Genomic DNA, 23,765 nt, shown 5'->3' with positions numbered 1-23,765 from the left:
CCTAAGGCCAGAAAAGGTCCAACACAGGCGACAGCAGCAGAAATGTGATGGATGCCATCTTGGCCAACATGCCAGGGATTGAACCAAGGCTCCCAGGGCTAAAAGCACAACTTCTACAGCTTGAGCGAAAGGCCCCTCAGTGGGACAGCACCAGACTCATAGTCTCTGAGCACCGGCACAGAGAGGCACCTGTAACTCCAGTGAGTTATACCCGCTTCTCCCACTCTGCCCTTCCAGCGTGTCTCAATTCTGCCCCGGAGAAGCCACAGGTGGCGGTGGGAGGCCATGCTTACAGTGTGCCTGGCTCAAAGGGGTTGCAGAATTCTACAACTTGAGCCTGGATGCTGAGGGGCACGCTTCCCGGCCTAAGGGAAACTTTCCTTCTGACTGACTGCTTCTGCCCCACCTCCTGGGGTATAAGCAGCCAATCAGGACTACTGGAGGAGGCAGCGCTCTCTCCCTCTCCCCTCAGGAGCCCGCACTGTTCTCATAGGAGGCGAGGGAGCGGAAAAAGCCCAGCAGCTGAGGGCTGCTCCACTCCCTTTTCTCCCTTCCCCACCTGTGAGCAATGGGCCAGCTCCTCTGCAACTCCCTCCCTGCTGCACCTGGCCTTGGAAGGGGGGTGAAGAGATGAAGGGGGAGTGCAGCTGAGACTGGGTGGGGTCAGAACAGATGGAGGGCTGGGGGAACTGGCCAACGTGACGTCACTTTCATTTCTCTGCAAAATGGCAGACACCACCCTCAGATGGTAACAATGGAGGATCACGACTGGCCTCGCACCATCAGTGCAGAGGTGAAAAGCTCCCTATCTCACAGTCACAGGAGAAACTCTCATTGCTATCTCCATACACTTAGCTGCCATTTATTTGAACCTGGGCGACACTGTTCTCCCTCAAGTGTACACTCCTCTCAAGCCACAAAAAAACAGCCAACATAGCCGGGGAAGGAAGCTGGTGGTCTGTCTGCCAGGGGTTCGGTTTATACTGAAGCATACAGGGGCTGGATACAGATGGGACAGGGAAGTTGGGCCAATGCGACAAAAGTGCCACATGAAATAGCTCTCTGGTGACTTTGTTTTGTTTCGTTTTTTCCTTGTCAGACAGACTTTCATATTGTCTTTGGTTTTCACGCCTCTACCCCCACTCCACGGCTTTCCTGCTTTGCAAATACTCCACTTACTAACCATGTTGCTTAGGAATTCCAGATCAGATCTGAATTTTGGGCAGTCAGGGGGCCACACGGGCCTATGCAATGCAGAGGCTTGATCGTTTGGGGTTTAGCTTTCTCAGGACTGATCCAGAGACAAAAACTGTTTTAGTCCAATTACTATAGACCCTCCTTTAAAACAAACAGTCATTAACCACCTCATTGCTCATGGACCCTTTTACTGCAGTTTGACAGGGACTTAGCACGGAACACTGCCAGCCCCCTAAGTAAGCAGTATGCAGTTAAATGCTAATAATTAGGTCAGATACAAGAGCTGTCCATCCCACTCTGCCAAGAAGACTCTGCTATCCTGTGGTTGCATTCAGCAACTTTGCAACCAGTGGGCTACGGAAGAGGAATCAGTTAGTGAAACCTGCAGGTGGAGAAAAGGTGGGAGGGCAGAGCCCTAGCATAATCTCTAACAGTGGAAGGCTGTTGGTTCATGTCAGCACCACGGGTTTAGCATCTAAAACTCAATATGGCCATTTATTTTGCTTTGCCTGCTCCAGCTGTAGTCAAGTACAGCATACAGACCACATGTCTTACCTAACAGGTGCTGCTTGCTCAGATCAAGCTGGAGCATTGCATTCTGGGTCTTTGTATTTCCATGGTCCCCATCTCCATATTAAATATATGGAGGGGTGGCAATCTGTTCCATTGACATGAAGTGGCTGCAGCTCCTGGCCTCCTGCCAATGGAGCCCTGGGTTGGACAAAGTTTGGGCACTCCTCAGCAGATTCTGCATGTGATTGGTGCTAAGCCATAGACACCCACTAAGATCTCATGTGCGCCTCTGTAACACTGACAGATCCTGGTTGTCAGTGGGTGGGATCAAACCCGGGACCTCTGGAGCTTAGTGTATGAGCCTCTATTGCATGAGCTAAAAGCCAACTGGCTGAGAGCTAAGGTTGTAGAGCAGACTCATTGTTTCTCTCTCTCTCTTAAGCGGTCTCGGTGCCACTGGCTGGGACAGAACACCACACCCAGAAGGTGTGTGGGTTACACCTCCATCTCCCCATTTGTAAAATGGTGACAGTGTCTTCCTTCCTCTCTGGCTTGTTGTAAGTTTAATGCATAAATCACCTTGTTGCTAAGTATTTTCACTGTAGGACTGCTACCTGCAGCTCAACTTTCCCCAGTGCAGCAGCTGCTGGGGTAGCCCCAACAGAATTCCCCATTGTCTTACCAGACTCATTATGATCGGAGACCAGTCTGAGAATGTCCCCTGGTTGTCCATCAATATTGAAGCAGACAGCTAGCTTGCTGGAGGGGAAATCAATGACAAAGTGAGGGTCTCCATCCGCTGAGAAGACATGAAAAGGAGAGCAAAGGTAAGAGACGTTCATGGAATACCAATGCAATCTCACAAAACAGGTCTGAAAGAGCCTTGTCTCTGTTTTCTTCAAGATCTACTGGCACATTTTTAAAGGCTTTAGGGATAGCTGGTTTTGTTCCCCGACAAAAATGTGCAGTTTCAGGTGAAAAATCAAAAACCAAAATATTTCATTTCTGATGTGCTTCCACCGTACTTCATGGGAGTTGTAGTTCAGGTGCCTCATACCCCTATTTTCCTCTATAGGCCAGGCTCCTTGGCTGGACTACATCTTCCATGATGCACCACAGTTTCTCCTCTTGGTGAAGGGCTGCCATGCAATGCGGCAGCGGCACAGTCATGGTGCATCATAGGAGATGTGATCCTGGTCCATGGAAAACAGGTGTGTGAGGCACTCAAATGACAACTCCCATAAGGCACCATGACAGCATTACAGAATTAAAACATTTCTTTTTTCAGCTGAAAACGTTTTGAGTGTTCAGTTTTTTGATGAAAAAAATCAAAATTTTTCCATGGGAAGTAGCCACTTTTTGTTTAGTCCAAAACCCAATTTTCTATCAATAAACAATTCAGAGGGACAACTTTTGATCAGCCCTAGGATTAGCATTAACATCAGGCACAATGAATGTTAACAATTGAGTTTGGGCAAGTCCTCCTGCCCATCAATATTAATTTGATGCAGTAGCAGATAGATTTCCCCCACAGCAAGTGATCCACTCCTGCAGCGCGAGCTGGTGGAACACAGCCATACAGAGATTGGCCTGAGCTGTGAACTTCAGAGCTAAGTGCGACCTTCTTTGGTGTCTGGTGAAATTCAGATCTAGGGTCTTGGTTTAGGTCTATTTAATGTTTTAAAGGATGGTCAAAAAAACAATTAAAAGTATTATGAAAACGTTTTGACATTTTTTACTGGCTTTTAACATTTCAGCAACATTATTTTGAAAATCAAGTTATTGTGACACTAAAATATTGAAATAAACCCCTTACGATCCCTAAAATGAACTGTCTGTTTTAAATAATGCACTTATGTCTTCCTAATATACCACCCTGCTGTGCCTCCTAATTAGTCCCCTCACTAAATTTTAGCAATTTCTGATCCTCTCTCTTTTTTTCTTTTTTCTTCCAAATTACTGGATTTTAATCAGATGAATAGGATCTTTGCTGGTGTTATGGTATAATTCCCCACTCTGAACCTTAGCATCCAAAAGATGTGGTACCAGCATGAATTCCTCTAAGCTCAATTACCAGCATAGTACCTGTAGCGCTGCCATCAACCAGGAATTCCAGTGCCTGGTACACTCTGGTCCCCCCAAAACCTTGCCCGGGGACCCCCAAGACCCAGACCCTCTGGATCTTAACACAAGGAAAGTAAACCCTTTCCCGCACCGTTACCTTTCCCAGGCTTCCCCTCCCTGGGTTACCCTGGAAGATCACTGTGATTCAAACTCCTTGAATCTTAAAAGAGAGGAAAATTCACCTTCCCCCTCCTCCTCTTTCCCTCTCCCAGACTCCCCCTGAGAGAGAAAGTAATCCTAACACAGAGAGAAAATAACCTCTCTCTCCCCCTTCCCTCCTTTCTCTCCACCAATTCCCTGGTGGATCCAGACCCCGTCGCCTGGGATCTCACACCAGAATAAAAAAACAATCAGGTTTTTAAACAAGAAAAGCTTTTAATTAAAGAAAGAAAAACAGTAAAAATTATCTTTGTAAATTTAAGATGGAATATGTTACAGGGTCTTTCAGCTACAGACACTGGGAATACCCTCCCAGCCTAAGTATACAAGTACAAATTAAAATCTTTTCAGCAAAATACCAATTTGAACTCCTTCCAGACAAATACACATTTGCAGATAAAGAAAACAAACATGACCTATGAAGGAAGGCTGAAACAATTGGGTTTGTTTAGTTTGGAAAAGAGAAGACTGAGAGGGGACATGATAGCAGTTTTCAGGTATCTAAAAGGGTGTCATCAGGAGGAGGGAGAAAACTTGTTCACCTTAGCCTCCAATGATAGAACAAGAAGCAATGGGCTTAAACTGCAGCAAGGGAGTTTTAGGTTGGACATTAGGAAAAAGTTCCTAACTGTCAGGGTAGTTAAACACTGGAATAAATTGCCTATGGAAGTTGTGGAATCTCCATCTCTGGAGATATTTAAGAGTAGGTTAGATAAATGTCTATCAGGGATGGTCTAGACAGTATTGTTCCTGCCGTGAGGGCAGGGGACTGGACTCGATGACCTCTCGAGGTCCCTTCCAGTCCTAGAGTCTATGAGTCTATAAGCCTAACTCGCCTTATCTACCTAGTACTCACTATTTTGAACTTATAAGAGCCTGTATCAGAGAGACTGGAGAGAAACCTGGTTGCACATCTGGTCCCTCTGAGCCTCCAGAGTGAACAACAACTAAAAACTAACATCACACACACAAACTTCCCTCCCTCAAGATTTGAAAGTATCCTGTCCCCTGATTAGTCCTCTGGTCAGGTGACAGCCTGGCTCACTGATCTTGTTAACCCTTTACAGGCAAAAGAGAGATGAAGTACTTCTGTTCTATTAACTCTTACTTATCTGTTTATGACAGCTGGTTTGCTCCGGGAGGGTGAATGCCAAAGGCAGTAAGAGTTGTGGCTTTTGTAAACCAACTGTTGTTTATCTTCAGTTACAAAGTATATAGAACTGGGAAATAGACACTGACCTGACGTTCTGGATATTTTAATTCTTTGTTTGTCTGGTTGCTTAGGTACACCTAGAAGTGGGGAAGAGAAAGCAGCCAGAGTTACAGGTACAATAACAGACTAAGCAATGTTACAACAATGTTCCCAAAACACTGCTCAGAGAAATTACGTGACTAGCTCAAGGACACACGTTGAGTCATTAGCAAAGCAAGGATTACAATCCCAGTCTCCTACCTCCCAGTCCTGTGCTTTAACCACTAGACAATCCTTTCTAATGATATCAATTTTGAGAGGTGCCTGTTTCAAAGGAATGTGTCCAATTATTACAGCGATTGTTTGTACCTGGTGGTGCTTTGTGTCCTTGCAAACTCTGCACTCTTTCCCCAGTGCCCTCAGTAGAAGGACTGGCATGATCCTCCTTAGGCCGGTCTGCCTTTAACTCCTTCATCTTCAGGGAGGTGAAGGGGGTGATGAAGTTGTAGGTCAGGGCCAATGACTTGGCTTTATCCATCAAGTGTTCCCTCTCCTCACTGTCATCACTCTTCAGCCAGGAAGTCAGCAGCTCCTTGATGGTGAGATAGCTCCATGCCCTTTCAGCATAATTCTGAGCCTCTTTGCCATCCTCCATGCCAGGAGAGCCCCTGATGTCATTCTTGCTTGGGGCGTCTATGGCCACATCGGTTTTCAGGAGAATGTACTTGTTGGCGTTACTGGCCGTCACCTCCACATGGAGCTTGCCCGAGTTGTGTTCGATGAGCTTCCCGGCAATGACAATTTCGGACCCATTGAAGTAGTTGGGGAAAAGGTTCTGAGTGACCTGCTCCACGCTGTCTTTGGGATAATCAACCCGGATGTCAGAGAGAAGGGGCGTCCCTATCTCGTCATAGAGCCTGAAACAAGTCACATTTCCCACAGGTTAGTGTTTTCAGCCAGGTACTCATATGCACACGCGGGTACATGTACGCAGGGGTGTACACACACACACGCACACACACACACACACACAGTGTTGAATTTGCACTTGAGGTGGGATATTCTTCCAAGGTAATATCAGAGGCATGTTAGTAGGAGGTTGCCTTTCCCTGGTTCTTTGAGCATGGATCCTTTGCTAGGATCTAATGGCTGTATTCCTGTATCTAATGGCTGTATTCGAAGGGGAAGATCTTAGCACTATTTGTTTTATGATTCTACAAGAGTCAGGATGGCTTCCACTAGATCTTGAATACTGTGTACAGATGTGGTCTTCTCATCTCAAAAAAAGATATACTGGCATTCGAAAAGGTTCAGAGAAGGGCAACTAAAATGATTAGGGGTTTGGAATGGGTCCCATATAAGGAGAGATTAAAGAGGCTAGACTTTTCAGCTTGGAAAAGAGGCGACTAAGGGGCAATATGATAAAGGTATATAAAATCATGAGTGATTTGGAGAAAGTGAATAAGGAAAAGTTATTTACTTGTTCCCATAATATAAGAACTAGGGGCCACCAAATGAAATTAATGGGCAGCAGGTTTAAAACAAATAAAAGGAAGTTCTTCTTCACGCAGTGCACAGTCAACCTGTGGAACTCCTTGCCTGAGGAGGTTGTGAAGGCTAGAACTATAACAGGGTTTAAAAGAGAAGTAGATAGATTCCTGGAGGTTAAGACCATCAATGACTATTAGCCAGGATGGGTAAGGAATGGTGTCCCTAGCCTCTGTTTGTCAGAGGGTGGAGATGGATGGCAGGAGAGAGATCACTTAATCACTACCTGTTAGGTTCACTCCCTCTGGGGCACTTGGCATTGGTCACTGTCGGAAAACAGGATACTGGGTTGGATGGACCTTTGGTCTGACCCAGTATGGCCGTTCTTAAGTTCTTATGAAGATTAGACACCCATAATATATTGGTGTTTCATCTAGGGCTTTCGTACAGGACCTACCACATTCCTGGGAATGTCTCTCACTTGGCTGGATTGAAAAGTGTGTATAAAGGGACCCAGACCTGAGTTTACGGCTGCATGATTCCCCTGCTACAACTGATGGCCTGGCTGAGACCTAAAGCCACCTGGAGAGCACTGCATTCCCTACCAGGCTTGAGAATTTTAGTCTCAGCCTCCTCTTCTCTTGCAAGGCAGGACTCACAGAACCCTGAAATCAGGCACTGAAAGATAAACGAACAAAGAACTGACTTCAACTCTATTTTTGTGGTCATTGACTTTTATGCCTGCACATATAGGCTGTTAAAGAGCTGGGAGTTTGGACATTTCTATTTTTTCTTTATACAAAACTTTTCAGTTCCCTTTTTTAGAATAGTATTGAGCACTCTAGTGCCCTCAGTCTAAGGACCTCGAAGCCCTTTGGAAGCATCAGTTAATAAGAGTGCTATTATTCAATCCAGGCCACAGACTACTAAAACAAAGCACAAGTGACACTGGAACTTGCCTGAAACCACACAGAGGGTCAGTGGCTTTGCTGGGAGGAGAACCCAGCAATCCTGACTCCATTTTACCTACTCTAAGCACTGGACAACACTCCACTGCCTTTACAAGAAAGTCTTTTCTCTGATGAGCTCTTGCAGCCTGATATAGCTCCCTCAGCTTTCAATGGTTCAGGATCAGACACTTATGCTGCTGCTTTCCAAATTTCACATGCTAAGGTGCAACTCCCATGGGAAAGATGGTGCATGGGTTTCCACAATGTATTAAAGTAGAGAAGGCAAGCTTGCTAAGCATAGTGTAACAGAGCAACTCAACTATGATTGGAGGTGTGCAGGCTCACCCCTACAGATACCTAGGGGAACTAGGAGTTTTTTCCCCCCATGGAAAATTTCATTTATTTGGAGGAAATTCAAACATCAAAAAATTTTGGTCAAAAACTGAATAACTTTTGATGCAGAAATACAGCCACGGTGCCTCATGGGGGTTGTCGTTTGGGTGACTCATGCTCCCATACTCCTCTACAGGCGTGGCTCCCTGGTTGGGCTACATTTCCCATGGTGCACCATGATCTCCCTCTTGAAGAGGGGTGGCAAAGCTATATGAAAATCCTTGGCTATGGTGTATCATGGGAGATGTAGTCCGGTCAGGGAGCCCAGCCCATTGAGGTGAATGAGGACAGGAGGCAACCAAACTATAACTCCCATGAGGCTATGCTGCAGCATTTCCAAATTCAAATAATTTAGGTTTGAGGTGAAATATTTTTCAATAAAAAACCCAAATCAAAATTTTTCACAGAAAGCAGATGCTGTTTGTGCCGAGGCACCTGCACATTGTCTAACATCTATTTAAATGGGCAATAAGTCCTTGTTTCTCCACTTGCACCCTGGGGCGAGACGATGTAAGTGTCTCCCAGTTCTCCAGCCACTCAGATTTAGGCGCACATGCAATATCTCTGTCAAAAGAATTTAAATCAAAACCTTGTTCCGAAGTGCACCAAAGCTGTACTATATAGTACACTGTATATTGAGGGGAGTTAGAACTCCCAAGTAGCCATCCAGCCATAGAAAGAGCTCTACAACCATAGGAATGGCCATACTAGGTCCAACCAAAGATCCATCTAGCCCAGTAGCCTGTCTGCCGACAGTGGCCAATGCCAGGTGCCCCAGAGGGAATGAACTGAACAGTAAACTGAACAAGTGATCCATCCCCTGTTGTCCATCCTCAGCTGATGACAAACAGAGGCTAGGGCAGCATTTCTCAAATGCAGCCACTGTGGACTTTTCCTGCAGCCATAGCCCCCTGGGCAGTGATTTGGTGAGGGTGGGGGTGGCAAAGCAGCAGCCTCTTCCCCCAGGGCCACCGGCAGTGGTTGGGCCCTGCCCACCTCTGGAGACACAAAAGCTGGAGGAACAGACAGCCAGTGAGTTCACCACCTTCCCACTGCTGGTGGGGTCAGGCTCCAGCCCTGGGTGGCAGGTGGCAGGCTCCAGCCATGGGGTTTCAGGCGCCACTCCCTGGCAATACAGGGATGGGCTCTGGCCCCAAGGTCACCCCCCCATCACCCCTAGTCCTCACTGCCTCCCCCAGCGCTCCTGGCCCCTGCTGCTTCCATATCCACCTCACCACCCAGGGCTTAATTTGTCCCCAGGTTTGCCTAGGCTGAGTAAGTCTGCTGTGAAAAGTGATATTTATATGTTTGTTAATCTCACTTTGCCAAGCAGACTTAGTAACTAGGAAGTCTTTAAAAAAAGCAACCAAAAAAGCAAAAGCCACAACAAGAAAAAAGATAAGAACATGCAAAGCACCTTATTTGTGTTTCTGTTCTGTTTAGGGTCAGTAAAGAATAGAGACAACTGTACATTATTTTTATTATTGAGTCTGCAAAAAAAAAATCTACATAAATCAATTACACTGATTTAGACACGTGTATGTGCATATTTATTTGTTTTTCCTAAAGTTAATTAAGTATTTTAGGAAAAATTGTCAGAGCAGCCACCAACAAGAGTTGGTGGCCGCACTCTGAGGCCACCAAAAAAATAGTTGTGAGAATCCCTATGACACAGACACCATCCATGCCCAGACTTGTAAGGGCTTATCTGAGCAACACCTCTCACCCACCATCAAACCTGTAACAGCCCCCAGTTTTTGAGGGGGAGGGGCTTGTATTGGCACCTACATTTTGCTAATAGATCATATCTTTATAAACAAATTCCCTGAGAAAGCCGAAATCTAGATCCACCATCCGCAGCTAGAGCCTGTCTCTACCTCTATCTGAGGTCCCTCCTCCCCAAACCCAGGCCAACAGGGGTGACCCAGTCTTGTCCAAGGCCCCAGAGCACCCAGGGTGAAGCTCAACAAACCCTTTTAGAGGTGCGGCTGCATCCTCCTCCTCCTGGATCCGCCGCATCATGCCGCAGTTCTCCAGGGACATCCTCTCCAGAAGCTTGTAGTCAACGTCGTTGCCAATGCCAATGGTGAAAAGGCAGAATTTCTCACGGATGGCCTCCTTGGTGTTGCTGAGGATCTTATAGGACTGCGTCTCCCCGACCGTGGGCCGCCCATCTGTCAGGAGGATGATCAGGGAGACGCTCCTGGCGTCAATGTCATTTTGAGCAATGTAATTGTTAAGCAGCTTTGCACTCGTCTGGACAGCCTCATTAATATTAGTACCTGGAAATGCAGCAAAGTCAAGAGTTTATTTTCATAGAATAGAATATCAGAGTTGGAAGGGATCTCAGGAGGTCATCTATCCTGGACTACGTGCAGTGCAAATAGCTGACAAGAAAATTTCAACAGCTTGCAAACATCTGATCCGTTCTACTCATTGTGATGTGCCCTTTCCCTCAAAATCAGTACTGTTCCTGTAAGCAGGCTCTGTTACTCCACCTCTTGACAGGTCTGTATCTCTGTCAACCAGCACCACTACAAATACAACATTTGCCACTCCATTGACTGCAATAGAGGAGGTGGAAAACAAGGCTAAAAATACAAGAGACAGCCCTGAAGCGAAATCCCAGCTCCAGTCTTGAATGTTAGAAGTTGGGAATCTAAACCCAGAACCCCAAATGGATTTTTGGAGCCTGACCTTGTTTTAAGCCATGAGGACACATTTTTAACCTCATAACTATATACATGAAATTATAACCTATAAAATCACTGTAACAACAATCATATTATACGGCATCATGAGCCTTCCGAAGATGCCCAACATGACAGACTTTGCATTGGATACTACACAATCATATTATAAGGCTGAACATGGGGGTGCAGGGTGTTCCCCCGAGATACAGAGTGTCACTTGTTTTTCAAAAACAGAGGAAAGAAATCCCACATGCTTACCAGTATCCTTTTTAAACCATAACTCAGCAAAATAGCATTGAAGACTGAAAGCAGTGATTTTTTCCCCAAAAAATAATTTTGCAGTAAAGGGCTCATTTGTGGGTAGGTAGGTAGGTGTACAAATACTGATGTGAAGACACCCAGCCAACATCTGTTTGCTAAACCAGACACATTAAAGAAGTAAATCAGAAGGGTACACCTGCTGAGATAGACAATCAATACATCTCTTTTTTTCAGACTTCAAAGTTTGGCATGCCGTTAATTATTTCCCTTTGTTCTGAGCTGTAATTAGTCATATCCACTAAATGCAGGCTCAGCTGGTCCTTGCTTGGTTCTCCTATCATACCTCTGGGATGACATGCTTTGTTCATTTGATAATCACTTTTGGTAATTGCTTAGCTATGCATGTCCCCCACCCCACCCCACCCCACCCCGCCCTACCCTGCCTCTTCCTGAACTCTTTAGCTACTTAGTACAAGCAGTGCAACAGGCCATCCTGTTTGCTCATTTTTCCTTTGGAATGCATCAGTTAGAACGAATGCTCATTGTTTAGGCTGATAAGGAAAAGTAAGGGAAGCCCTTGCAGATCTTTGGCCAGCTGGAGTCTCTTGTCTTCCCAGAATTTCTAGAGATCAGTTTACAGGGCTTTGTGCAGGTAATTTGGTGCTTAGACATTAAACTGATGATGGGTTCCCAAGAAGTACATTAGGTTACTGGGGTTCCCAAACATATTTATACTGTGGACCACAGCTTAACAGAGAGAGCATTGCACCAAATAGCTCCTCTTCTATTACAATTAGAGGCTTATTATTTATTTATTTTGTTACAGTAGCGCTAGGATCCCTAGTCATGGATCAAGACCCCTCTGAGCTAGGCCCTGTAGAAACAGCAAGTCAAACACGGAACAAAGACACCTTCCCTCCCATTTGCAATCCCTGTGGCAGCTCCTGCAACTACTTGCATGCTAAATTAACATTAAGAAAGTCTTGAATGTATCTCCAGCTGCCTCTTAACAGTTGCTTAGCAGCTGGAAACAAGGAGAAGGAGCCAGCACCATGTGACCAACCAGCTCTCTGTAGGCCACAGTTTGAGAACAGCTAGTTTAGATAGTTGGGAAGCTTATGTGATGAGAAGTCAGAGGGTGGGATTTTCAAATATGCTCGGCAGTGGGCTAAATCTGCTAACAGGGGAATGAACAGTAAAGTTCCTATTGACTCTGACAGCGAGGCCAATGCTGACAACCCTTTTGATAATTCCACCTGGTGTTCCCTGAGAGATCTGCAAGGTCTCAGGCTGATGTAAATTAATCAAAGGAACAAGTCAATCCCATCTGGGTCTCCATAGCCTACCTCCAGTAGGTGATATGTTAAGGATGCACTTTTTGGCATCTCGTATGTTGTTTGGAGTCACTGGCACCATATGGTCCTGTTGCCAGACCTTGATTCGGTCAGAAAAACCAATAATATTGAAGTGGTCCTCTGGCCTTAGGTCCTTGAGAATGGTGAAGAGAGCATCTTTGGTCTAAAGAAAAGAAAAGAAACGTACAAGTCAAATTCTCACCGCTTTAATGGCAAGGGCCCAGATCTTCAATGATATTTCAGCACCTAACTCCCATTGATTCCAATGGGAGTTGGGCACCTAAATACCTTTGAGGATCTGAGCCAATAAGCCTGACTCCCTAGATGTTTATTATTTGTATTACAGTAGCACCTAGCGGCCAGGGCCCCACTGTGTTAGGTGCTGGACAAATATATAATGAAATGACAGTCCCTGCCCCCCAAAAGCTTGCAATCTAAGTGTAAGATAGAAGACACTATTTGGATACAGGGGACAAGGGAACAATTATAAGTAGTGGGGCAGCAGCTGCCGCACACCCGTTGCCTAACCACTGCCAAGTCTTTTGCAAGCATCATGGCGTAGGTAGGTTTTAAGGAGAGATTTAGGGGAGGATAGTGGCTTTGCAGGTATTTACAGGCATACGGGGCAGCCTGGCAGAATTCATGAAGGAGCTTGTCCAAAAGAGTGACAAATAGGGTAATCCAGGGTGATAGAAATCAAATATTTCCAGACCTGGAGTTTTTATACAAAGAAAACCTGAAGAGCACAAATGTCCCATCAAGCTGTGTGGCCAATATTTCTCTTGATTCTGCATTGAAGCTGGCGATTTCATTGCAAACAAATTACCCATTGCAATGGAATTTCTTAGTCATCCTTCCAGCTGGTGATCTGGGGTCTGATCCAAGGTCCATTCGAAATCAGTGGGACTCTTTCCATCAACTTCAATGTGCTTTGGATCAGACGAGGGGTGCCCTGAGCACCTCCTACTGATCCACATCCAATTTATAAACCCTTCCCAAATGTTATTTTGATGATTTCTCTCTCTCTTTCCCCCCTTTCCAATCTGGCAATAACTGAGATTTAATCCTCTGTTACGTTTCTGTAGAAAGCATTCCATGACTGTTTCAGAGACAATGCTACTAATAGACACAGAGACAGTGATCAGATGGTGCCCTTGTATTTTAGCAGTGATGGGAGGTTCAGATTTAGGGTTTGGTCCAGAGAAGCACCCAAGAGTTTGAATGCTTTCCCAGGCCTCTGAGACCAGCTCTCCCTGGCAGCATGTGCTAGACATTTGCTACTTCCTGGAGCGTTTTCTTGGCATTTAGAACAATGAGGGAAACCTAATAGCAGGTGTTACAAGAATAAAGGCAGGGTGGGAGTTCACATCACTGGGGACGCTGCAGTCCCATGTCTTGCTCTAGGGTGTAATCTTTGCTTTTCATTCTTAAAGCACTTTGCAGACACTAGCTAATACTAACACCCCTGAGGGGGTAAGTAAGCATTACTACCACTCTTTTACAGATGGGGAAACTGAGGTTCAGAGAGAACTTCATTTGGCCTATATCCTACATCAAATCACCATCAAGACTGGGAATAGCACGCGGGAGTTCCCAGCTGTCAGTCCAGTAGGCCACGCTGCCTCTTATTTATACATGGAAGAAGTAGGGCAGTGAGACCTAGTGGAAGTACGAGTGGATCCTACTACATCACAATGAGGGTGTAGTCGGCCATTTGCTCCTAGAAAATGCTATGTAAGTGGATGGAGAGTATGAAGGAGAGTAGGGAGTGTGGTAGGTTGCAATGTCAACCGCTAGAGAGGAATTTAATCCTATTCAATTTATTCATAAATGATCTGGAGAAAGGGGTAAACAGTGAGGTGGCAAAGTTTGCAGATGATACTAAACTGCACAAGATAGTTAAGACCAAAGCAGACTGTGAAGAACTTCAAAAAGATCTCACAAAACTAAGTGATTGGGCAACAAAATAGCAAATGAAATTTAATGTGGATAAATGTAAAGTAATGCACACTGGAAAAAAAAAACCCCTAACTATATATATACAATATGATGAGGGCTAATTTAGCTACAACAAGTCAGGAAAAAGATCTTGGAATCATCGTGGATAGTTCTCTGAAGATGTCCACGCAGTGGCCAGAGGCTGTCAAAAAAGCGAACAGGATGTTAGGAATCATTAAAAAGGGGATAGAGAATAAGACTGAGAATATATTATTGCCCTTATATAAATCCATGGCATGCCCACATCTCAAATACTGTGTACAGATGTGGTCTCCTCACCTCAAAAAAGATATACAGGCACTAGAAAAGTTTCAGAAAAGGGCAACTAAAATGATTAGGGGTTTGGAGAGGGTCCCATATGAGGAGAGATTAAAGAGGCTAGGACTCTTCAGCTTGGAAAAGAGAAGACTAAGGGGGGATACGATAGAGGTATATAAAATCATGAGTGATGTGGAGAAAGTGGATAAGGAAAAGTTATTTACTTATTCCCATAATACAAGAACTAGGGGTCACCAAATGAAATTAATAGGCAGCAGGTTTAAAACAAATAAAAGGAAGTTCTTCTTCATGCAGCACACAGTCAACTTGCAGAACTCCTTACCTGAGGAGGTTGTGAAGGCTAGGACTATAACAGCATGTAAAAGAGAACTGGATAAATTCATGGTGGTTAAGTCTATTAATGGGTATTAGCCAGGATGGGTAAGGAATGGTGTCCCTGGCCTCTGTTTGTCAGAGGGTGGAGATGGATGGCAGGAGAGAGATCACTTGATCATTGCCTGTTAGGTTCACTCCTCTGGGGCACCTGGCATTGGCCACTATCGGTAGACAGATACTGGGCTAGATGGACCTTTGGTCTGACCTGGTACAGCCGTTCTTATGTTCTAAACTCTTGTGCTGGAGGTGAAGGAGGCTGAGAAGTTAGCAGGCTACCAAGCCTCTGCATCTGTAAATTGCTAACTGTGACGTTCCCCTGGTGTTATCTGGACCGGTGATTCATAGATTCATAGATTCTAGAACTGGAAGGGACCTCAAGAGGTCATTGAGTCCAGTCCCCTGCCCTCATGGCAGGACCAAATACTGTCTAGACCATCCCTAATAGACATTTATCTAACCTGCTCTTAAATATCTCCAGAGATGGAGATTCCACAGCCTCCCTAGGCAATTTATTCCAGTGTTTAACCACTCTGACAGTTAAGAACTTTTTCCTAATGTCCAACCTAAACCTCCCTTGCTGCAATTTAAGCCCATTGCTTCTTGTTCTATCCTTAGAGACCAAGATGAACATGTTTTCTCCCTCCTCCTTATGACACCCTTTTAGATACCTGAAAACTGCTATCATGTCCCCTCTCAGTCTTCTCTTTTCCAAACTAAACAAACCCAATTCCTTCAGCCTTCCTTCATAGGTCATGTTCTCAAGACCTTTAATCATTCTTGTTGCTCTTCTCTGGACCCTCTCCAATTTCTCCACATCTTTCTTGAAATGCGATGCCCAGAACTGGACACAATACTCCAGTTGAGGCCTAACCAGTGCAGAGTAGAGCAGAAGAATGACTTCTCGTGTCTTGCTCACAACACATCCGTTAATGCATCCCAGAATCACGTTTGCTTTTTTTGCAACAGCATCACACTGTTGACTCATATTTAGCTTGTGGTTCACTATAACCCCTAGATCCCTTTCTGCCGTACTCCTTCCTAAACAGTCTCTTCCCATTCTGTATGTGTGAAACTGATTTTTCCTTCCTAAGTGGAGCACTTTGCATTTGTCTTTGTTAAACTTCATCCTGTTTACCTCGGACCAAGGGTAGGCAACCTATGGCACAGGTGCTAAAGGCAGCACGCAAGCTGCTTTTCAGTGGCACTCACACTGCCTAGGTCCTGGTCACCAATCTGGGGGGCTCTGCATTTTAATTTAATTTTAAATGACGCTTCTTAAACATTTTAAAAATCTTATTTACTTTACATACAACAATAGTTTGATTATATATTATAGACTTATAGAAAAAGGCCTTCTAAAAACATTAAAATGTATGACTGGCACGCGAAACCTTAAATTAGAGTGAATAAATAAAGACTCGGCACACCACTTCTGAAAGGTTGCCGACCCCTGCCTCAGACCATTTCTCCAATTTGTCCAGATCATTTTGAATTATGACCCTGTCCTCCAAAGCAGTTGCAATCCCTCCCAGTTTGGTATCATCTGCAAACTTAATAAGCATATTTTCTATGCCAATATGTAAGTCGTTGATGAAGATATTGAACAGAGCCGGTCCCAAAACAGGCCCCTGTGGAACCCCACTTGTTATTCCTTTCCAGCAGGATTGGGAACCATTAACAACTACTCTCTGAGTATGGTTATCCAGCCAGTTATGCACCCACCTTATAGTAGCCCCATCTAAATTGTATTTGCCTACATTATCAATAAGAATATCATGCGAGACCGTATCAAATGCTTTACTAAAGTCTAGGCATACCACATCCACCGCTTCTCCCTTATCCACAAGACTCATTATCCTATCCAAGAAAGCTATCAGATTGGTTTGACACGATTTGTTCTTTACAAATCCATGCTGGCTATTCCCTATCACCTTACCACCTTCCAAGTGTTTACAGATGATTTCCTTGATTACTTGCTCCGTTATCTTCCCTGGCACAGAAGTTAATCTAACTGGTCTGTAGTTTCCTGGGTTGTTTTTATTTCCCTTTTTATAGATGGGCACTATATTTCCCCTTTTCCAGTCTTCTGGAATCTCTCCCATCTCCCATGATTTTCCAAAGATAATAGCTAGAGGCTCAGATACCTCCTCTATTAGCTCCTTGAGTATTCTAGGATGAATTTCATCAGGCCCTGGTGACTTGCAGGCATCTAACTTTTCTAAGTGATTTTTAACTTGTTCTTTTTTTATTTTATCTTCTAAATCTACCCGCTTCCCATTAGCATTCACTATGTTAGGCATTCCTTCAGACTTCTGCTAGATCTGCTAGGTCACTCCAATCCTTGACTCTGGGAGCCAGTCTTACCCTGCTCTGCTGTGAGAACCCCCACTCCTGGGTTGTTCACACACAGCTTCTAGCATGTAAGCTGCTCCCAGCTATGTGTGTGAGCACTTTTGACCAGCCGCTGCTTGGATTGTGCAACCAAATGACACTAGCCAATATCTCTGGTCCCAGACACAACCTTAGGAACCTCTGTCTTGCAGTGTCCAGTTATGCCCACTGGACGCTGCAAGCTTATATGAGTTTGTCAGTTTAAAAAAGAAATTGACATGTACCAGGCTTGTTATCCCAAGGGGAGTCTCTGACATGCTTCAAACTAAAGGCACTGCTTCAGGTAGACTAAACAAACACATTCACAGATTTTAAGTGATTATAAGTGAAAGCACAACAAGTCAGATTTTGTCAAATGAAATAAAAGCAAAATGCCTTCTAAACTGATCTTTCAGTGCCCTTACAAACTTATATGTATCTCACCACAGACGGCTGACTGCCCTTCAGCCAGGCTCTCCACTTTGATGAGCACTTCCGTTGTTTGGTGGTGGTGTCTGTAGATGGAAGTGGAAGAGAGAGAGCACGGCAAATGTCTCTGCCTTTCATCATGTCCTTTCTTACCTCTTGGCTTTGCCCCTCCCCCCCACCTTCAGAGTCAGGTGAGCATTACCTCATCATAGTCCCGAACTGACCAAGGGAAGAGGGGGTGACTCACTCAAGAGTCCAACTGACCCTTTATTGCTGCCTAGGCCAGTGTCCTTTGTTCCTGTGAGGCTGGGCTGGGTTTGTCCCATACATGCCCTGATGAGGTGTGAACTGCCCCTCTGTTCCTGGAGAGTTTTGCCTGGACTTGCTTTAAGCCATGAGGACACATTTTCAGCCTCATAACTATACACGTGGAATTACAACCTATAACATCACTATAACAACAGTGCTCAGTGCACCATGAGCCTTCCGAAGACGCCCGACATGACAAACTTTGCATTGGATACCACACAACCATGTTATAAGGATGAACGTAGCGGTGCAGGATGTTCGCCCGAGATACAGAGTGTCACACCAACATAGGCAGGAGAAAGAGAGAGAAAGGAATAGAAACCGGGCCTGTAGCTTAGGGGATGAATTTCCAAATCCTATCACAGGTGGGACTGGTAGCTCTGTCTAAGGGTGCCCAGCCCTTCCCATGACCAGATCCTGTTTTCAGTTGCTTATAACTTTGCTAAACAGTAATTGTTTGGGCTGAAAGTTTCCATGCTAAGTGTCTGCCTCCAAATGAAACTTCCTGGAAATTTTCAGCTAAACCAATTCAGCTAAACGAGGCTAGAGAAAGAGATATAGTTTTGCCCCATTCAACAATTCTGGCGACCTTTTCTTTGAGCAGTTCTCATGCAACCAGGCTTTGGAGCAGGGACTGAGCAGAAGGGTAGCTTTTTGTGTCAGGATGTGCCTTTCGCCATTCTTGTGAAAATCTGCCCAAATCTGGCTTAATATAAACCTCTGAAAAAAATCACAGGTTGCACTTGCTCAGTAGAGACTTGTTAAGAGCTTCACAGATAAAAATCTCTGCAGCTTACATTTGCAATGAGCATGTTCCAGCCCAGAGCTGGAGGGGGCTGAGCAGGATGTTCCCTGCAATTGCAGCTCTGGGTTGTTATAGGTTGGGCAGGGGTTGGGCACCAGAATTGAGAGGAGGGCACCTGTCTCTCCTATGCTCTCACTGCTCCCCCAGTGGGGAGGAGGAGGAAGCTGCCTGGTTTCAATGCAGAGGAGCAAGAGCCAGACCTAGGGGAACAAAGGGAGTTGGTTGGGAAGGATGAGAAGGCTGGGACTGGGGGCTTGGTGGCGGGGGGGAGGAGACTGTCACTGTAACCAGTGGGATGGGGGGAAGGAAGTGAGTGGGGCAAGGAATGCAGATCTGAAAAGGAACCAAATTCAGGTTGGAAAAGTGGGACTAATAGGGCAAAGAAAATGTAATTCAAGACTATATCATAATGTCCACACACAAGATAGAATGTATTATCATTAAAGACTGTATCACAGTGAACACACTCAGAGGGGGCTGAATTAAGGTTATGCTGGCACCTGTAATTCTACTGTTTCATAACTTTTGAATCCTTGACTTTGCAACCTTAATAATGTTCTTTTAATGTAGTGGTGTGTGTGAAACATACATCAGTTTGGCTTGAGTCCAGACATGAGCAAAGGGCTAAGGGGGGGAAGGGTGATCTTATTTAGTGGTTGCCTCCCCACTAGGTTTTACTTCAGCTCCAGTGTAAACTAATGGCCCGATCCTGCACAATCCTGGGCACTCTCAACTCACCCTGAAGCTGATGGGAATGGAGGATGTGCCATGCCTTGTAGGAAAAGGCTCTGCACATGACAGGGCAGCACTGGAATGAATCACCCTGACAGTTCTATATATTTGCATGGCTCCTTTTGTCTTTAAGACCAGGCTGCTTTGTCACGGCAGCTGAAGAGGGCAAAGCACCCACCTCAAGGACATGAAACTCTATCCTGATGAAAGTGATGTTGCAATCCATGTTCCTCTTCCCTGTGTGGGCTATGGCAGTGGTTCTCAATCAGCGGTTCGGGGCCCTCTGGCAGGCCACAAGCAGGTTTCAGGGATCCACCAAGCCAGGGACAGTATTAGACTTGCTGGGACCCAGAGCAGAATGCCAAAGCCCCATCGCATGGGGCTGGAGACCAGGGCCCTGAGCCCTGCCACCCAAGGCTGAAGCCGAAGCCTGAGCAATGTAGCTTTGCGAGGTCCCTGTGGCACGAGGTCCTCCAGGCAATTGCCCTGCTTGCTACCCCCTAATGCCAGCCCTGGCTTTTACATGCAGAAAATCAATTATTGTGGCACAGCTGGGCCATGGAGTTTTTATAGTATGTTGGAGTGGGCCTCAGAAAGAAAAAAGTTGAGAAACCCCGGTCTCCGGGAAAGGTATGTCCTTGGGATCATTAAGACTTTCCTTACACAGAGGGGTATACAACTGAGGAGCTGTCAAGGGGCTACAGCTTTTATCAAGGGAAACTGGTCAGAAAGTTTCTACTGCTGGCATCCCTCGGAGACTTTAAATATATTGCACCAAACAGCAAAACTCCATCGTTCCCTGCACTGACTGATGGCTGGAGTGAATAGTGAGGGTTACTCTGTGGCAGCCTCTGTGCTTAGGGCACACTGACAGATTTCTGCATTCGGGCCTTGTACGGCCACAGTCGGAATTTATCTTGCAGTGAGAGCCCAGCGTTTCTCTGCACCTACCAGAGTCTCTGCTGCCAGCGCCCAGAGTGAGTCATTCCACTGAAATGCATGTATGAGGACGATTAACCCTTTGATGGCTGGTATTTTCCAGACCGCTAGCCAGATGGGTGTTTAGTGTGACAATGAGTCACCCTGCATTTAGCCTGGTATTCTTGTTTTTAACATGGGAGCACTGAGGAAGCCAGATCGAGGATCAGGGTCCTATCATGCTAGGCACCGTAGAGCTAAGTAACAAAGAAGACTGTCTCTGCCCCAGGAGAGTGGTCTGGTGGCAACAGATGGAGAAGACAAGGAGTGACTGGGAGGAAGAAGTAACAAAAGGGAATTTAACGAAAGGCTTGTCTTGCCCCTGGAGTGATTTGCAGAAGTACCAATGTACAACACGGGTACATTTTAAGGCAGGAGTTAGACGAGGAGAAGGTTGCAGCTTCCTGAATACTATGGGGCAGGTTTCCTCGTTCATGAGCATCACTGTGGCAGAAGGAGAGCAAGCAGGCAACAGAGGCTGTGCAGCAAATTAGAATCTGTGCCAGTAGCTTTGCAGCCTTTAATGAGTTAAAAGAAGTGTGTTTGTGACAGCTGCCACTGGGGCTGACACACCAGGGAACCTCCAGAACTAACTGGATGACATCAAGGGAAGGGGGGAAATTGCTCTCCTTAACCTCTAAGGACACGTCCAGACTAGGAATTAAAATCGATTTTAGATACGCAACTTCAGCTACGAGAATAACGTAGCTGAAGTCGAATTTCTAAAATCGAGGTACTCACCAGTCTGGACGGCGCCGCATCGATGTCCGCGGCTCTCCGTGTCGATTCCGGAACTCCATTCGGATTGATGGAGTTCCGGAATCGATGTAAGCACGCTCGGGGATCGATACACCGCGTCCAGACTAGACGCGATATATCGATCCCCGAGCAATCGATTTTAACCCGCCGATGCCGCGGGTTAGTCTGGACGAGGGCTAAGGATAGAACAAGAAGCAATGGGCTTAAATTGCAGCAAGGGCAGTTTAAGTTGGACATTAGGAAAAGCTTCCTAACTGCCAGAATAGTTAAGCACTGGAATAAACTGCCCAGGGAGGTTGTGGAATCTCCATCACTGGATATTTTAGAGCAGGTTAGAGAAACACCTGTGAGGAATGGTCTTGTTATTACGTAGTCCTGCCTTGAGTGCTGGGGACTGGATTAGATGATCTCTCGAGGTCCCCTCCAGTCCTACACTTCTATGAATCTCAACATCTTGAGCAGAAGAGTCAGGCTCTGCAGCTGGGAGACTGAAATCAAGAGCCACAGTGGGGGGGATACATAACACACACTGAGCAGTGGGCTTTGCTGGCATCAACATTTCTGCAAGGAATTGCAAAAGCCAATGTGAGCCTATGGCACTCGGGCATCTCAAGCCTGGAAATGAAGGTGAGTAAATTCTCCATATGGACTGACGGCCACAGGGACCAGGGGAAGCAGGAATCCAGCCTGTGTTGAGCTCTGTGGTTGAGTTGCTGCTGGTTGCTGCAGCCTCCACACTGTTCAGTTATGGGAACACATTGGAAATCTCAGAGCACACTGGTCTGGCATGAATATTAAGAAAACAGCATGGGTAATGGTGCTCCTAGAAATATAACTGCTAATAATGATTGTATATACATAGTGCCTTTTACTCCAGGATCTCAAAGCACTTTAAAAGCATTAATCAGTCACAGCAGAGTAAACTGAGGCATAGTAAGATTAACTAACTGCCTAATTAATCACAAAGTGAGTCATTGGCAGAGCTGGGAAAGGAACCTAGGAATCCTGACTGCCTAAATTTCACATTTTTCCAGCATGCCAACCACGCCTATCCCACATTTTAAGCCCCAGACAACACTGCTCCCTGCCAAGCAAATGGCATGTGCTTCACAGGCAGACAGAGGGTGCGCACCCAGTCTCCCCTTCCTCATCTGTTCACAAGAGCATGCTGGAGTGATGCAATCCCTGGGAATGCCCGGCAGGGTCAGTAGGAAAAGCCCGATAACGTGAGAGAGAAACGTTTCATGCCTAACTGCTGACACAGACATTCCCAGAGGCTGATGGCACAGCGTCAGACCCTCCGGGGCACCTTCTCCGAGTGGAAGGGCACCGCCGATGACATTTATACCACAATCCCTCAGTTGTTGTGTGGAGCGGGCCAAGGGGGAAGCGTGGCTGTCACATGTGAAATGAAAGTCAAGCAGCTGAAAGGGAGACAATGCTCGGTTGTCAGGCTTCCCCAGCAGTGCTGCCCACTGCAACTCCCATTAACTCCCAGCAATTACCTCATTGACAGGCCCGTTTCCTTAGCATGCTCACAGACTTTGCCTCCTGGGCAGATATTTTAACAACTCCTATGCAGATGCCTGAGCCGCAGCCCGCTAAAGTCAAGAGACGTCTTTCCATTGGCTTCAATAGACATTGGATCAGGCCCTGTTGCAAAAACTGACTAGCCTCAGCTTCACTGAAATCAGACATCTAAGGTATGTCTACACTGCAGCTAGGCACCCACAGCAGGCCCATGCCAGCTGACTTGGGCTTGCAGGGCTCATGCTGTGGACTGTTTCATTGCTGTGTGGACTTCAAGGTTTGGGCAGAAGCCCAGGCTCTGGAATCCTCAGGGCCTAGAGCCCAGGCTCCAATCCCAAGCCAGCCAGTATAGGCCATCCACGGGTATCTAGTTGCTATGTAGACATCCCTGAGAGACCTACTCACCCAGGAAAGGTGCAATCATAGAATCATAGAATATCAGGGTTGGAAGGGACCTCAGGAGGTCATCTAGTCCAACCCCCTGCTCAAAGCAGGACCAATCCCCAACTAAATCATCCCAGCCAGGGCTTTATCAAGCCTGACCTTAAAAACCTCTAAGCAATAACCACTGACCAACAGATGAATCACTCAGGGACATACACTACTGATCTGAATGAGCTAACTATGTATAATTTGGCTAAGGGATGATTAAAGAACTGGGGGATCTGCTAACAGCCCACAAATATTTACCAAGGAAGGAGAGGAGTTACACAGTGCGATACATGGGGATGCAGCTAGAAGCTAGGGGAGAACACTGAGAAAAGGGAGAGTTCTGGCTGCATATCAGGAAAATCGTCTGGCCCATGACTTGCCTGAGACTGCAGAATAACCTCCAGAGGGAAGGGATCACTTCTACCTAGTCTATATCTCTTAGGC

At 45.9% G+C, this 23,765-nt stretch overlaps 1 protein-coding gene across 1 annotated transcript in view; it reads right to left on the bottom strand.

Annotated features, from left to right (window-relative positions):
* The window catches only part of ITIH5 (inter-alpha-trypsin inhibitor heavy chain 5), a 73,929-nt gene that overhangs the window by 5,179 nt on the left and 44,985 nt on the right, over window positions 1-23,765 (bottom strand). Inside the window, exons 8-12 of the mRNA XM_030572380.1 lie at window positions 12,317-12,488; window positions 9,989-10,298; window positions 5,555-6,102; window positions 5,233-5,283; window positions 2,393-2,509 (exon numbers count right to left, since the gene is read on the bottom strand). Coding sequence (XP_030428240.1) covers window positions 2,393-2,509; window positions 5,233-5,283; window positions 5,555-6,102; window positions 9,989-10,298; window positions 12,317-12,488 — 1,198 coding nt within the window. The remainder of the gene's footprint in view (window positions 1-2,392; window positions 2,510-5,232; window positions 5,284-5,554; window positions 6,103-9,988; window positions 10,299-12,316; window positions 12,489-23,765) is intronic.

This window comes from Gopherus evgoodei, chromosome 1, assembly GCF_007399415.2.
Source record: "Gopherus evgoodei ecotype Sinaloan lineage chromosome 1, rGopEvg1_v1.p, whole genome shotgun sequence".
In the NCBI taxonomy this organism is placed as follows: domain Eukaryota; kingdom Metazoa; phylum Chordata; order Testudines; family Testudinidae; genus Gopherus; species Gopherus evgoodei.
Note: the sequence above shows the minus strand (reverse complement) of the source record. Positions and strands in the feature narration are given on the sequence as shown.